General features: G+C 42.9%; 1 protein-coding gene across 1 annotated transcript in view; it reads left to right on the top strand.

The window, feature by feature from the left end:
• The window catches only part of LOC147454116 (14 kDa zinc-binding protein-like), a 50977-nt gene extending 40535 nt beyond the window's left edge, over window positions 1–10442 (top strand). Inside the window, exons 6-7 of the mRNA XM_086516117.1 lie at window positions 9826–9930; window positions 10016–10442. Of these exons, the coding sequence (XP_086372243.1) occupies window positions 9826–9893 (68 nt within the window). The 3' untranslated portion in view covers window positions 9894–9930; window positions 10016–10442. The remainder of the gene's footprint in view (window positions 1–9825; window positions 9931–10015) is intronic.
• Window positions 10443–15289: the final 4847 nt, after the last annotated feature.

The raw sequence follows: 15289 nt of genomic DNA, 5'->3' as shown, positions 1-15289 counted from the left end.
AGGCCTGATGCCTTCCTACCTCTACCCCGAACTTCTCGACATAACATAGTATTGGGGACCACAAGATGGCCACTGTCACAAAGTGATGACGCGGCATGTCCGGTCGGACAAACCCCAGTGAAACTGATAGATTTAAATGTCACAAGTTGTTCCAACTTATGGGGTCTCGTCCGATGGGGCCGAGGGGACACAAGAACATTAAAATAAAGCAATCGCGTCGACCTGTTGACGTGGGAGTGCTGTATGGACAGCTCCGCGATTTGCGCTGGTTGTTGACATGGCATCTGTTCGGATTTCCGCGATGTGTGCTGGCAGCTTTTGGCGCTAGGGAATTTAGACCAGATGCTTTTGGACTTGAAAGCTTTTCATTTAACTGCTTTTGGAGGGCCAAGAGCCTTTGTAAGGATTTGCCAGGCCTCATTCTCTCTTAGATTGGCTTGGGAGCATTGAGCAAAGAAAGGACCCTCAGACATTGTACTTTGCCAAGAATTAATATAAAAAGAAATACCGAAAGGGGCGCCAAACTTTGGGGCTAATATCTCTGGGCACAGAACTATGCCGGACCATGTCGTCTCTCTCAATTGTGATTAAGTTTAGTAAGTGGTTTTCAATTCCTCTCACGTGTGTCGTGTCAGAATCTCGACTTGGGGTGTCCAAGTTTGTTACAGTGGTATCAAAGCTCAATTGATTTTGCTTCTATGGAGAATTCGATCCCTCGTACTGCGACACACATGGATTCAATTGACGAATCCTGCAAGGAGCAAACTAATACACCTGACAAATCAGGTTCAAGTGAAAATATGGAAGGCTCGAATGGACGACGATCACCTTCTGTTGATTCGGAAGGGGAGTACGGACCACCTCCGCCCACGGAGTATGAACGAATGGAGATGCGGTGTCAACAGCAGGTTGATGCCTGTGCTCGGCAGGTACTCCAGTGTTCAAAAGATCCTCAATATGCGAGTACGGACCACCTCTGCCCATGGAGTATGAACGAATGGAGATGTAGTGTCAGTGGTGGCAGGTTGATGCCTGTGCTCGGCAGGTGCTCCAGTGTTCAAAAGATCCTCAATATGCGAAAATTTTGACCAAGCACCCCATAGACGAAATGCACTTGATGGTGTATGGCCATCAATTCACCTTTGAAGCCAGCTTTGAAGAAAATGCCTATTCTGTGGGTGTATTCGGAGGATAATTTGACGAAGCAATAGAAAGGTGAGTCAGCCGACTCTTGAAGACCAAGAAGGAGCTGAGGAGACAGAGTCGAGCAGACTATCCTGGCTACTTGGGTCGGAAGTCTACTTTTGCAAATGCACGAAAGACAAAGAAATGTGTACGCTTTGAGGGTGTTTCCAGTTCATCCTCATCCTCTTTTGGTAGTCATTTCTTCCTCCTCTGACTTCAATGATGAGGACAGAAAGAGCAAGAAACGAAGAAAGACTCGAAGACACAGCAAGAACAAGAAGAAGGCTAAGAAGAGCAGAGCAACAATTTCAAGACTAGGACACATGAACTTTTGCTTGTATTTTTGTCGTTAAAGGGTATTTTTATCTTGAGATATAAGATGTACTCAAGTATATTTACAAGCTCATCAAATCAGATATCCCCACTATGAAGAGGTACATGGATTGCAATCCATGACTCCCTCTCAAATTTTGACTTCAGATTTTGACGGTAGCTAAATAAGGTCATCTATAGGCTCTCTACCAATTTTCACCAATTTTTGAGGTTGGGGAACATGGATCGTGATGCATGTTCCACCACATTTGAAGAACTTGTTACACTCTGTCTACAAGCTATATCTCATTTTTTTTTGAATTTGGAATTGTTTTGATAGGTTAAATGCTAAATCCTAGGTCTGTTTTACGGTTTTGAGGTGTCTTCTGTTTTGATGTCTCTTGACCCGATTTTGCTACTTTTTTCCAAGATTGGACTTGGGGATGTTTTATACATACATTACAGTTTGGAAAAATTTCAACTCAAGCTGTCACGATGGGGACATGGATCGCAGTTAGAGGCCAAATTGAGTTTTCTTGCTACCATTAGGATCATCATGATTACTAGATGCTATGGTATCAAACTTTTTAAATTTGGACCTTTGGATTGAAAATTAGGTCAATTTTTGCACTTTCTCAGAGTACTTGGATAATTTTGGGATTTTGACTTGGGTTTTGATGTCGAAATGAGATGTAACTTTGGGATTAGATTATAAATAGCATGTAGAGCAAAGTGGCTAGGGTTTGGCTCAAAAATTTGAAAAAAGTACATGGATCGCGATCCTTGTTTGGAGAGTTTTTGATTTCAAATTTGAACCACTTCTAGATGAAGGTGTTTCTAAGCTATCCCCGAAAATATGGCGTCGAGGGAGATCGCCAACAGCGTCTGGAATCCTGGAAAGGACTCTTTGCCGGGCCACTCTGATGCGTGGGTCATGCGATACTTGAACTTCATAAAGGTCTGCAACGCTTGCTTCTTTGGGCCGCGCCGAAAGCGACACAAAGTCGTCTGTGGCTCCTTTAGTGCTTCAACTTTGTCTATAGTCGTGCGTCTACCTTCTTCAAGAATCTCCGAGGTTGAAAATTCCTAAAACCACTTCCAACACAAAACCATGAACATACCCATTCCATGTAAAGTGACTGGGAACATACTTTTCCTTCGAAAAAACTGTGCATGCAATTGTCACGTGACACATCCCAACCCTATGTGTCCGTGGACAAGCTACACCACAACAGGGTTCAGTCAGTCCAGTCAGTCCAGTCAGTTTAGATTAGCAGTGATCTGGCACTTTTGTGAGTCCATTCGTAGACCGTGCATGCCCAGTCACTTAGCATAGATGCATATCCTCTGGTTGCACACAGCATGATCATTGGAATTCCCATCAGAATCCATTAGCATCAGTTAGGGGAATTTTCCGGTGCATTTAGCCTATTTTCCTATTTTTTGTTATTTTCACTTATTATTTTTAAGTGACTTTCCAACAAAAGTAGGTAGGGCAATTTTGCTAAGTTAATATATAAGCAAACCCAAGTTAGCACTTTCTGGCAGAAGAGGCAGCAGGAGCTTCCCGCTCATCAGGCAACTTCTCAGCAGTACCCCCCCTCAGCACGTAGCCTCGCCATACCTCTCACCCATAGTTACCGAGGAACGCCCCCTAGCCCCCGTTCCGGCGTTCCGAGGGGCAGTTCCCTTCCCGAACGTTCCGGAACGTCCCGGAATGTCTGACGTTTCGGGTGGCCAATGCAAACCGGAACGGCTGTTCCGGAACGTTCTGAAACGCCCCCGGACCATTCCGGAATGCCCCTGGAACGGCCAACGGCTACAAACAAATTTGGCAAAAATTGAAAAAATTGAAGTAAATGTTTGGGCTTCTTTTGAAAGTGTGCAAGGCCTCAAGGACTCATAAAATGCACCCCCCTCCCCCTTTCTCTTCACAAGCTAATCCTCAAGGCTCAAGCTCTCTCCCTCTCACTCTCAAGATCTCTCCCTCTCAAGACTCACTCTCTCAAGGCTCAAGGCTTCAAGCCTTCAAGCTCTCTTCCTCTCCCTCCCACTCTCTCAAATCTCTCCCTCTCCATCTCTCTCTCTCTCTCTCTCTCTCTCTCTCTCTCTCATCATCTAGTCATAGCAAGGTTGAATGGTCTTCAAAACGAGTTTTTTGTGAGTATTAGAGTCAAAGCACTCTAATACTCCTTGTATTTAAACACAAGGAGCTAAAAATTGCACTATTTGGGTGTTTTTTATACCTCCCGTTCCACGACGTTCCCGTTCCGGACCCCTAGCCGTTCCCCCGTTCTGTGGGGATCCCGTTGCCGTTCCCGTTCCGCGTTCCGGGTAACTATGCTCTCACCCCATCCTTGGCGTTTTTCCTAGATCCAGCATCGCCATCAGGTCTTATCCCCTGGCGTTTCATTCTCTTGCAAATATCGCCATCACCTTTTCCTTGCTGGTGTTTTTGTCCTAGCCTTGCAGCATTTTTGGTAACGCTAGGCCTCCATAGCAAATCAGCGTTTTTGCTTGCTGCCATTCCAGCGTTTTCCAACCTTGAAGAAACCTGCTGATCCAGCGATTTTAGAGCACAACAGTAGCCCCAAAACACAGCCTATGGTGTCAGCAACATCAGCGTTTTCATCTGTAGCATGACCCCATACAAGAACTGTCATTTTCAGCCATGAAAACTGCAAGAAAACAGTCATTTTCAGCCACGAAGACAACCCCGAATTCAGCCCTAGAAGATCACAGATTTGAGCCTTAGCCGTTGTCATCACCGTCTTCGTCATCGGCATAGTCCAACTTGCATCAGTCCATTGCATACGCATTGTACACCTTTGTGCAATCAAAGTAGACCACTCTCGCCGACGAGAGTGGGGCCTTCGGAGGAGGGTTTTACAACCTCTCGGGTGTCGTATCTCTTCTCTCTCGGAGTCTCTCCTTCTCTCAGTCTCATTCACTTGCACGCACAATATCCACCCACTTTGTTCGTGATCACAGCACTCTACAAGGCGGAAGGCTCTCTCCTTCCCTAAGAACTAAAAAGGAACCTTGAGCAATAAAGATCACTAATCTTGAGAAAATACAACATTCATTCCGCTGCACCTTACAGCAATGCAGATGAACAAAGTTACGGAGTGCCAAACCGTTCATCAAACGCACGCAAACAATGGAATCCAATCTTGTATTTTAGATTTAAATCTGTCAACTGTGGCAAAACACAATGGAAATGCCGATGCTTGATGCTCGATCCTTCTTGTGCTCTTTCAGATACTGTGTCATGCCAAGGAAGAGACATGGAATGTGAATTCCTTGAGTGCAAACATTTCATCTTTTAATGAATCATCCGCATACATCCGTGCTCATTCTTGAGTGAATCGTGCTTATCGTACACTATGTCATGCCTATGGAAAGGGATCACATAAGGACGGTGACTAAAATACAAGAAACCATCACGAATGAAACACTCGAACAATGCGTGCTGACTAATCACTCAAACACTTAATACTCTCTCTGTGAGGGTTCTTTACACCAAGAGCAAAGATCGGTTCTTTGTGATTGATTGAATCTTCCTGTGGGGGTTCTTTGGACCTTGACTCGAGAGCCAAGATTGGTTCTTCGTGATTGATCGAATCTGCAATGAGGTTAGCTTCACTAGAGAAAGTATCAACTAACACATCATCCTTGTGAACAATCACATCATCTTCATGCAAATCATCATGCTTGTCATTATCATGCAATTCATCATGCTTGCATTATCAGTCACATCATCATGCTTATCATTGTCATATAAATCATGTGTGGCATGCTTTGGAGAAGAAAAAACTGAGAGTGTCTCCGTCTCCTGATTCTGTTCATACTGCGCCTTCACAATAGAAAAGAGTCGCTAAAACTCTTTCATGTGTTGGTCGCTCTTCTCTTTTCTTGCTTTGTTCTCGCGATCAAATTTTGCTTGTCTTTCTTTGTTCTTGTGATCAAATTTTGCTAGTCTTTTTGTGGACTTGCGATCCAATTCTGCGTTTCTTACTTTGGCTTCCAAGCGTGCTTGCTCGTACTTACTCTCGATGGTTGCTAATCTTTCTTCGCGTTCACGTGCTATGGCTACCATTCGTTCTTCGTATTTACGCTCTATGGTTGCCATTCCTTCGTCACTTTCTAGCTTCCTGTCCATTGTCATCTTGTTGAAAGCCTCCATAGGAGTTAGTGCAATCCTTGGCGTAGATGGGGAAGGGAGAGGGTCAGAAAAATCTCCTGGTGGGGAGAATTCTTCTTCACCACTTTCATGCTCACCACTTTCATGCTCACCACCTCCATGCGAAGTATCCATTCCGCTTCAGGTGATGACCATCCACTGAAGTCTTGGGTTCTTAGTTCACGAGGAACTTGGGTTCTTGCGGGTCTTGGTTCTTGAGTTCTTTGGGGTCTTGAGGGTCTTGAGGTTCGTGAGTTCTTGCGGTTCTGGAGGTTCTTGAGGTTCTTGCGGTTCTTCTTTCGCTTGCAATCTGTGCTAGAGAAGGATCTTCTCTTCACCCGAGCTATACTCTTCCCTGTGGGCGCACCCCTTGGCGGCCTTACGCTCACACCAAGGTTGCTTTTTCCCACCTCACATTGATTGGCCGGCCGCTAAGTGCATGGTCCACTCGCAATGAGTGAGAAGAGAGCAAGGGGAGGCTGGACAAGCCCTTCTTTCTTGGGTTTCCGGTCACTCTTCAAAAACACGATTAGGAGTCGACACGCCCAAGAGGACTTGGGTTACGTGCGATCGCAACAAGCAAAATTTTTTTTGTTGTTCTTGTGGTTCTTTCCTTGAGTGATACAGAACACTGCCAAAGCTTTGATACCAATGTAAGGTGCAGCGGAAGTGAATGTTGAACTTTGCTCAAGATGAGTGCTCGGAACTGTGCTCAAGGGTTCCTTTTAGTTATGGAAGGGAGAGCCTTCCATTCCTTTAGTGAGAGAGTGCAATGGACACAAACAAATTGACGAACACTGTGAATGAAGGTGCATTAGATTGAGAGATAGAGAGAGAAGAATACGACACCAGAATGTTGACAAACCCTCCTCCGAAGGCCCCACTCTCTATGGCGAGAGCAGTCTACTACTGATTGCACAAATCTCTACAATGCTTTGGACTTGCCGACAATGTTGATGACGTTGAGGACAAGGGCTGAAATCTGAAAATGCTAAGAACTGAAATCTGCAAATCTTTATCTGCTGAATTCTGACTCTATGTTGACGACGATGCGACGACGACGCGCTGAAAACGCAGATGCTGAAATCTGCGTTTTTCGGGCTGAAACTGCAAACTTCGATGGATCTAACCGTGCGGCGAGGATTTGCTGCGGGAAGGTGAGATCTGCGAGGTTCGGGACTTCTTCTGTTGGGTCTAAGTGCTGAAAATTGAAAATGCTCATGCTACTATGGATCTTGTCGCAAAGATCTGCAAAAACGCTAGGCTAAATTCTATGCTTGCTGGGTAGTCTTGCTGATCCAAAAACGCTAGGCTAAATTCTATGCTTGCAGTGGAAATCTACTAACGCTAGGGCTGATCTGTTGTCATGCTGTGGAATCTGCTAACGCTAGGGCTGATCTGCTGTCATGCGGTAGAATCTGCTAACGCTAGGGCTGATCTGATGTCGTGCTGTGGCCGGGGCTGAGCTGCAATGCCAAAACGCTGGGCCTTCTGATGGCTGAAAATGCTAGGTTTACCGCCGGTGGGGATCTTGCTGAGAAGGTGCCTGTTGAACGCGAAGTTCCTGATGCCTCTTCTGCTGTGGAATGCTAGCGCTAGGTTTCTATATATACTTGCTTGTGAAAATTGCCCTACCCAATTTCCAACAAAAGTCACTTAAAATTAATAAGTGAAAAATATCAAAAGTAGGGAAAATAGGTCTATGCACTCTAAAAGTGCTCCTGATGGGTTCTGATGGAAATTTGATGATCATGCTATGTGCAACCAGAGGATATGCATCTATTCTAAGTGTCTGGACATGCACGGTTTGCGAACAGACTCACAAAAGTGCCAGATCACTTCCCAAGCTAACTGAACTGAACCCATGTCATGAAGTAGCTTGTCCACGTACACATAGGGTTAGATGTGCACGTGACATCAGCTATCCAAGTTGGTTGAAGTGATAAAGTGTTCTCAAGTTTTGCAAACTGTAATTTCTGTATCTTCGTCAAATCACTTGTCGGAAGTGATCACACCTACCATGTGATGCATCGAGAATACCCATCACTTAGTCTCTCACTAAGCAAAATTGCAGAACAACCCCTTCGCGATGCTCTATGCCACCCATCCCATGACGCATCAGAGATGTCTGTACCAATACTTGTTCTCGATGCTCTATGTCACCCATATGACGTGACACATCCAAATTATCCGTTCTTGGTGGTCAAACAGATATTCCTGTTCATAGTGCTCTTGTCATTCCTCTTAATGACGCACTAGGAATCCATACTCGGATGTCTCAAGTGAGAAAACCCTGTTAGTTATGGGATCTAGTTATTTCCAATAACTCATTTAGAATATATTTCTTAAAGATATAGCTAATTTAGCAACATCTCTCGCACTTATAAACAATCGTCCTCAAATGTAGTGATTTGATTTTATTGCCCACCAGGGAATCCGGGAAAGTCTTAAATCTCGCTTGATGATCAGTCAAGCTTCTTCTGTCTTAAGAGAAAATGTCAATACTCAAGGGGACATGAACTCAACAGCTACCAGACTGGTTAGAAACTAGATTTGTTAATCTACTCCGTTAGGAGAAATTGCTCTCGTTTCTCTAATTACTTGAGGACATCTTTCATTCAGAGGTTGTATTAAAGTCCCAACACACTTGTGAGTCTAATAGTTACCTATGCAGCTCTTCGAAAGATCGGAATTTTCCTTATCCGGTCATCTATTAACTCAGTTCCACCTTGTCAAGCCTCTTGGGACATGAGTCTATACCTTGCACTTTCCTTTAGGGTGAATCTGGGCTTATCCTGGATTCATGTTGGTATATTTTTTAGTCGTATAGCGGACATTCAGACTTCACATTGTGTAAGTTTTTGTGTGAGTTACTATTGTGCTAATTCTTTCTATCTTCTAAGGTACGTATGCCCCGTCAACTACCTTATTTTTGTGCTAATTTTTCCTTTTAAATGCTTCTTTTAGTGCTATGCTTCATTATGGTTGAGTCTACCTTGCATCTCTAGAGTCATGATAGAAACTCAGTACGCAGAGCTTTGTATTGATGTATGCTCGTGTGTGTGTGGGGGGGGTGTGGGTGTGTAGGAGCATATATTTGTACGTAGTTCTACACCCACTATATTGGGCACTGACATCCTTCGCAAGGATGTCGTAGTGTTTTGTCAATACTATGCATGATGGAGCTGATATTCTATACCTTGCAATTCCCTTTGAGGTGAATCTGAGCTTATCCTAGATTCATCTAGGTGTATTTTTGCTTCCACCAACAATATCAAACTTGACTAAATTGTTCTTAGGTCTAAAGACCTTCTACATATCCTTCCAAGAATGGCGGGTTTTCTTGGCTATGGTTCTAGACTTGGTATTCATAGTTGTTCTGAAAGAGAGGTGAGGTGAAACTATAGATGATAGAGGAAGTTCTTTTAGGCTCCTCTAAATAGAACTAGGAGAATTTGGCTCACTTGTGGGTTCTAAATGATCTTGAGCAGCCCGCCTTGTTGGAGTGCTTCCAGTAAGCGTTGTGCTTGCCAAAGAAAAATTTCGCATGTAAGTTGTCCACGTTGTCGACATGTGATGGAGACTCTTGCATATTTGCGTTGGTTTTGTCCTTCTTCATGGGCATTGCTTGTGCACATTTCCTTTGGCCTCGTGTCAAATTCTATTCCCTCCGCTTTGGGAAAGTGGTTCCGACTATATGGTGGGCCCTTCTATGGATACATGTGTTTCACTCGGGTTAGCTTTTGGGATTTGTGGTCTATTTGGAGTTATCTTTTGTTCAGCCTCGAAGAGATCCTTTTCACTACTTTCGGATGTCTCTTCGACACTTGTTACACTTCTCATTCACCATTCAGGAATCTCTAGCCGACCCCGGGGTTGTTTTTTGACCGCTTTTTTGTTGCTCAATGCCTCGACCCTCTTCTTCATGGTTTTAGTGCACGATTCTCCTTCGTGCATTATCTTCTTTGTGGATTTTCCGTCATCCTGAGGTTTCCCAACTCGTAGTATGTATTACAAAAACATGTGTGTGCGTGCACTTGTCCATGTCTGTGTTTGTCTATCTAGGATTTTAATTGGTCATCTAGGTATATATTAGCTTCTTTTATTAATTGTTGTAACTTGATATGTTCTCTCTTTGAGAACAGGTCAATCAGTGTATCACCTCCATTTGCACATCCTTGGTGGAAGGCAACTGAAGTGGCCCCCTGGATAATGGCAATTTTGTATATTGTACAATTATGAAACATTTGGTGAGTCGACGCCTCTCATAGAACTCTTGTCACTTTTTGCTTTCTTAATCATGTTATAAGGTAGTGATAAGTTCCAAATGTGCAGGTCTTTTTTCTACTCAAGAAAGACCACAAATTACCTTAATGTCAACTTTCAAGGCATTGGTGGAGTCGTCAGATTATCCAAATCTCAAAGCATTGATGGGGACTCACCTTCAGATGAGAGTGATGAACGCATACAATCGGCGTTCTTATGCACATTGATGTTTGTTCATAGTTTAGCGCTTAACTGCATGAGTTCTGTGTCCTATTTGTGTCCACACGGCTTTGTGAGGCTTCGAAGACATGTTCTGACACTCGTAACCCCAGATCACCAGTTTATCAGGTAGCTAAATCTACAGTGTTAATTTTCTGTTTCAGCTTTTCCTTTTATAGGGATGACAGAGGATATATCACATAATGTACATTGATTTGTCTCATAGGCTGAATTCGGCCTTTCCAAGACTTCAATAAAATCTCTCTCTCTCTCTCTCTCTCTCTCTCTCTCTCTCTCTCTCTGATTATACAAAAACAAGGCTACAATTCTACTCTTTAAAATCTGTGAGCATGCCGAAAAGCAGTGTGTCCCCAAGGGCAAGGGCAGTAGAAAGCTGTACTCAATGAGCAAGTATGCATGTAGAAACTGAAAGCCACCAGCGCTATAAGGCTGCTAGCCTGGAAAGACTGTCAGGGGCCCTATAAATGGATGTGAAGAGAGGCCCTCAGCAGCCTCTGAAAAATAGGCATCTCAGTTTCTGTGAGCAGGTATCACCAAAGGAGGTAACAAGAAGGGAGCCAGCAGTTCCGAAGTTGAGGAGAAAGTAGTTGTGGAAGTCAGCAGCTGCCCACAGTGGCCCAGAAGCCTCCAACCAGTATCAAACTACTACTCTAAGTCGGAAGGAGAACTATGCACAGCCAGAGACAAAATTACCGTGAAGAGAGGGAACTTGAAGCTCTGTAGAAGATATCTCAAGAGAAAGACTCATAACAGGCCAATCCACTTCCTCAAGGTGGCTGCTGAAGAACTGCTAGAGGAATCGTACATCCAAGAGGGACAGAAAAGGGAACCAAGGAATCTTGCCGAAGGAGATGCCGCTACTACCGAGTATCCAGTTGAGAGAGCACACCCCACCTCTTGAGAGAGAGAGAAAGACAAGCAAACAACAGAAGGTAGTCCTCTGTTGCAATCCCTCCTGGTGATGTCTCTTATGTATGGCTTTATTATCCTGGATTGCCCTTCTGTCTCAATGTGGTGGTCTATAACCAGGCCTCTGATCTCCTCTGATTTAGCAATTGTGAGTCCTTGTTGTGTTGTAACTCCTTGATGGGATGCCATCTATGTAGGGTGGAAAAACTCTAAGCCTAGTCTGTCTGAGATGATCTCTCCCAATTTCTGTCTGTAATAGGTGTTGTCAGTGCTGGCAAAGGTAGAATATTTACAATGTGTGGATCCATTAATACCGTAGGGCCATACGTTCAGTGGATCCTTATACATGGATTGTACCATACATTGAAAAATTGCGTTACAAAATTGTAGGTTTATTTGACCACGAATGAGTCACTCTTGGAATCTTAGAAAGTAACCAACTAGGGCTGCATCTTTGCAATGTTCACGACGTCTCCGATAACATGTAGTTGTTGTATGTCCATGTCTCTCACAATAGGTACAGGTAAGTTCAGGCCCATTTTGTTGGGGAGCAACATCAGGCCGTCCTTGCAAAGTAGTAGCAATGATGCATAGTTTATCACCGAAGTTGCACATATTGTCTCACTCTATAGATGATGCAACTTGCAAGGTCTGGGTATATCTGTTAAAACATAGAGATATGCCTTTTGTATCATGTAAAGATGGATTGCATTTGTCTAAAATTAGTTAGACAGGTAGCTTAAGTGCTTAAGGGTTGATACTGGTGTCTCCACTGAATTAAAGAATTTTTGTTACACACACGGCATGCTTACTGCTCCTTGTATACCTACCCAAAATGGGAGTTGCCAAGAGAATGATCGCCAGATTCAAGAGACAATTCACGGAGGGAAAAGAAACCATACCCATGAAGTGGTAGCATATAGATGACAAGGGAAAGGTAAATATGGCAGTTGCTTCAATGCTGCAAAAATCATGATGTCGTCGTATACAGAGGGAATAGAGGGGATGACATAAGAGTGATGCAGAGAGGAGGGGTACTTGCAAGGGGTGGGTAGCTAATTCCCATCCCAAAAACCAAAGTCCACACAAGTGGCATCAACCACCAAGGAAAGCAAGGGCAAGTTCCCACTAGGTTGGGCTCCCCCTAGCAAACACATGAGAGGGGTTTTCCACAAAAAAAACCCATTGGTTTTTAGGCTTTGTCCAAGTTCTCGTATAAAGAATGCCCAGGCTCTCACAAACACATGGGTAAAATCCAGATGGTTGGTCCATTCTTGCCACAGTCAACCATCATTGGCCAAGGGACAATGGGTCCTTACTAAGGGTTTCACTAGGGTCAAGTTATCTCCTAAGAGATTGTTGTTTTAAGTTAAGCCCTGGTTCCTACCAACTTATGAGAATAATTCAAATGATAGGTCTACTGTTTGAAAAGGTAAAAAAGAAGTGTGATAGGTAGTTTGCAAAAGGCAAGGAACTCAAGTTTTTACAAAAACAACATGATTGTCCCGGTCCTATAAAAAGGCTAGGTTTGGAATGCATGAAGAGGTAGTTAAACCAAAGACATACTACCATATGTATAATAGTGTGTGTGTGTGTGTGTGTGTGAGGTTTCCCACTAGTAAATTAATCAATTGATTTACAAAACAAAAGTGTGTGAGTGTGTGTGAGTGTGTGTGTGTGTGTGTGTGTGTGTTCTCTTGAAAGAGCGATTATTCATGTGGAGATGTATTATTCGGGTTATCCCATTGGTTAATTTCTCTGCTCCAAAGGAATGGCCTCCTCATGATGTGTTCATTGTGGTGCCGGAATTGAGAATATTCCACGTTTTGCTCTCACATGCACAGGTTTGTGGATTATATCTCTACATGCCTTCGCAATCGTTTTCTTGGGATATATTTTGGTAGATATTTTTGGATTTTTGGAGTGCTTCCGCCGTTGCTTCGGCCATATGCATGCTTTTTCGATTGGGTTAGATTATGGGTGCTTTAAACAGTTTGGAAAGCACGTAATTTTCTCATGTTTCAGCAAGTTCAAGTGGATTATGTATTCCTCTTCAAAACCTCCTTTCAATAGTATCTTAAATTTTCTCGAGACTTGGATGAGCTCTCCCCCCTTCACTATGAGCTCTACTTTGATTGTTTTTTATTTACTGCATGTAATCTCGTTTTGAGGTTTCCCATCAGTAAATCAAATGATATATCCTAATAGGATATGTCTGTGTGTTGGGGGTGGTGGTGTTTTTTTTTGTTTTTGGGGGGGGGGGGGGGGGCGCTAAACAAGTAAAGGGCATGCACTACTATCTCAAAAAATGTGTGTGTGTGAGAGAGAGAGTTTTCTTGCCAAGGAAGTGGCCGAATAATTTTGGAAGATCTAGATAGATTTTGTAGGCCATGTCATGTTCATGATCTCTTTCTTGTAGGCCAAGTTGCACCATCAACACCTAATTGGCATTTCATTTCAATAATCAAACCCATTTGCAATGTTTCACGGAATTTTGGTTTGTTGAAAGAGGAAACCATATGATATTGTGGTGTTAGTGATACAAATGGGATGTATTTTCAGTATTTGGGTCTAAGTTTCTTTTGAATGTGGTTTGGGTGCTTTATGGTCACAATCCTTCAAATGCATGTAGAGTTATGCATGCAAACCATAACCTCTTTTAAGGGAATGTTTCTTTTTTGGTATGGGCATGGGCTACATTCGATACGGGTACTCTGAAGGTTGTGATGGTGATAAGTTGAGGAGAAAGGTAAAGAAACAAGGAATTTTTAAGTAGAGGGATTGAGGCACATGTTTATGATCCATTATTTGATCCACAGTAAGTAGGTAAATATACATTTTCTTTAAACTAAGAGACATTGAGACGAGAAAAAAATGAACCTTAGTTTATTTTAGGGGGTATACTTTATTGCACAAGTTGTGCATGTAGTAGTTACATTTGCTGCACAGTGTAATGGTAAAGGTAGAAAATGAATAAGGACATGCACATATGTAATGCACAAACTCTAGCATACGCGTGCATCACATATCTAACGCATAGCTGACACTTGTGTGTGGCATGTGCACATGCATGCAAAAGGTAGTTATTTGTTCATATACTTGCACTATGTAAGAGCTTGAGGAATTTTAGGGCTTTGTAGGGCTTTGCTCAACATATGTATGTTAAGCATGTTGCCCATTGAAGTCCATTGTTTGTTGGATATGCCAACGTGCATATGCTTTTTTGTTTTGGGCGTGCTCAAAGGGCAAACACTAGAGAGATGTCTTCTCTTTTTGGTTGGACAAAGATTTTTAAAAAAATCAAAAAGATTTGAAATTTGTGATTGGCTCTATGAAATAGTGGACATTTATAAAGAGACGAGTGTAAGTGTTTCCAAAGGAATATGGTTTTTCTTTTAATGTCAAACTATAGTGATGCCTTGAACCTAGTGACGAGAAAGTTCTTTGAGGGAGATGAGCCATGGCAGGCCAAGCAACCAAACTTAGGTATATGAGTTTCAGTAAGATGGTATTTAAACCTTTGAATTCTCCTTTAAAATGTCTTCTTCAACTAGGACAAGCTTTTACGTATACACACATTTATAATTTGACAAATTAAGCTCTAAGAATAGTCATTGTTTTCATCCTTTCGAAGCTTTTAGAGGTGGTGGTGTGGCTTCTTTTATGTTCTGAATGCCTTCATTGTTTATCATTAAAATATTAGTTTTATCGAAGGAATTTTAAACTGTCCTTTCTCTAAACGCGGAGGTTATGTCATGCATAGTGAAATTTTCATTACCTTTTTCTTCGGTTCATCTTTTTTTTCCCCCCAAATGTGATGCTTAGCATCAGCTAGTTTTATGGGATTGCACCCACACACCCACACTCACATGTCACAAGGGTTGAACCATACCGGCCGCTTACAGCCCCTTTGCCTTTACCCCGCTAGGCCAACACCCCTTGGTTGCTTAGGTTCATTGTGTCATGGGCATGCTTAGTGATTTCATCATGTCTATCTCTTGATCTTGAGGATGGATGGTAGCGCTAGGATCCTTTGCTCCGTAAAAATCTACAAAACTATGTCATTGTTGAATCTGCTAAAGGTATCCTTCCCCCTAAATGAGCTTTTGATCAATTCCTTTATCTTTGGGAAATTATTCAAATCCAAAACCACAAATGAAGGTGGAAACCTAGAACAAAATCAGCTAAGGAGGA

The sequence above is a fragment of the Adiantum capillus-veneris genome, chromosome 7, assembly GCF_014529385.1.
Source record: "Adiantum capillus-veneris isolate H3 chromosome 7, ASM1452938v2, whole genome shotgun sequence".
Taxonomy (NCBI): domain Eukaryota; kingdom Viridiplantae; phylum Streptophyta; class Polypodiopsida; order Polypodiales; family Pteridaceae; genus Adiantum; species Adiantum capillus-veneris.
Note: the sequence above shows the minus strand (reverse complement) of the source record. Positions and strands in the feature narration are given on the sequence as shown.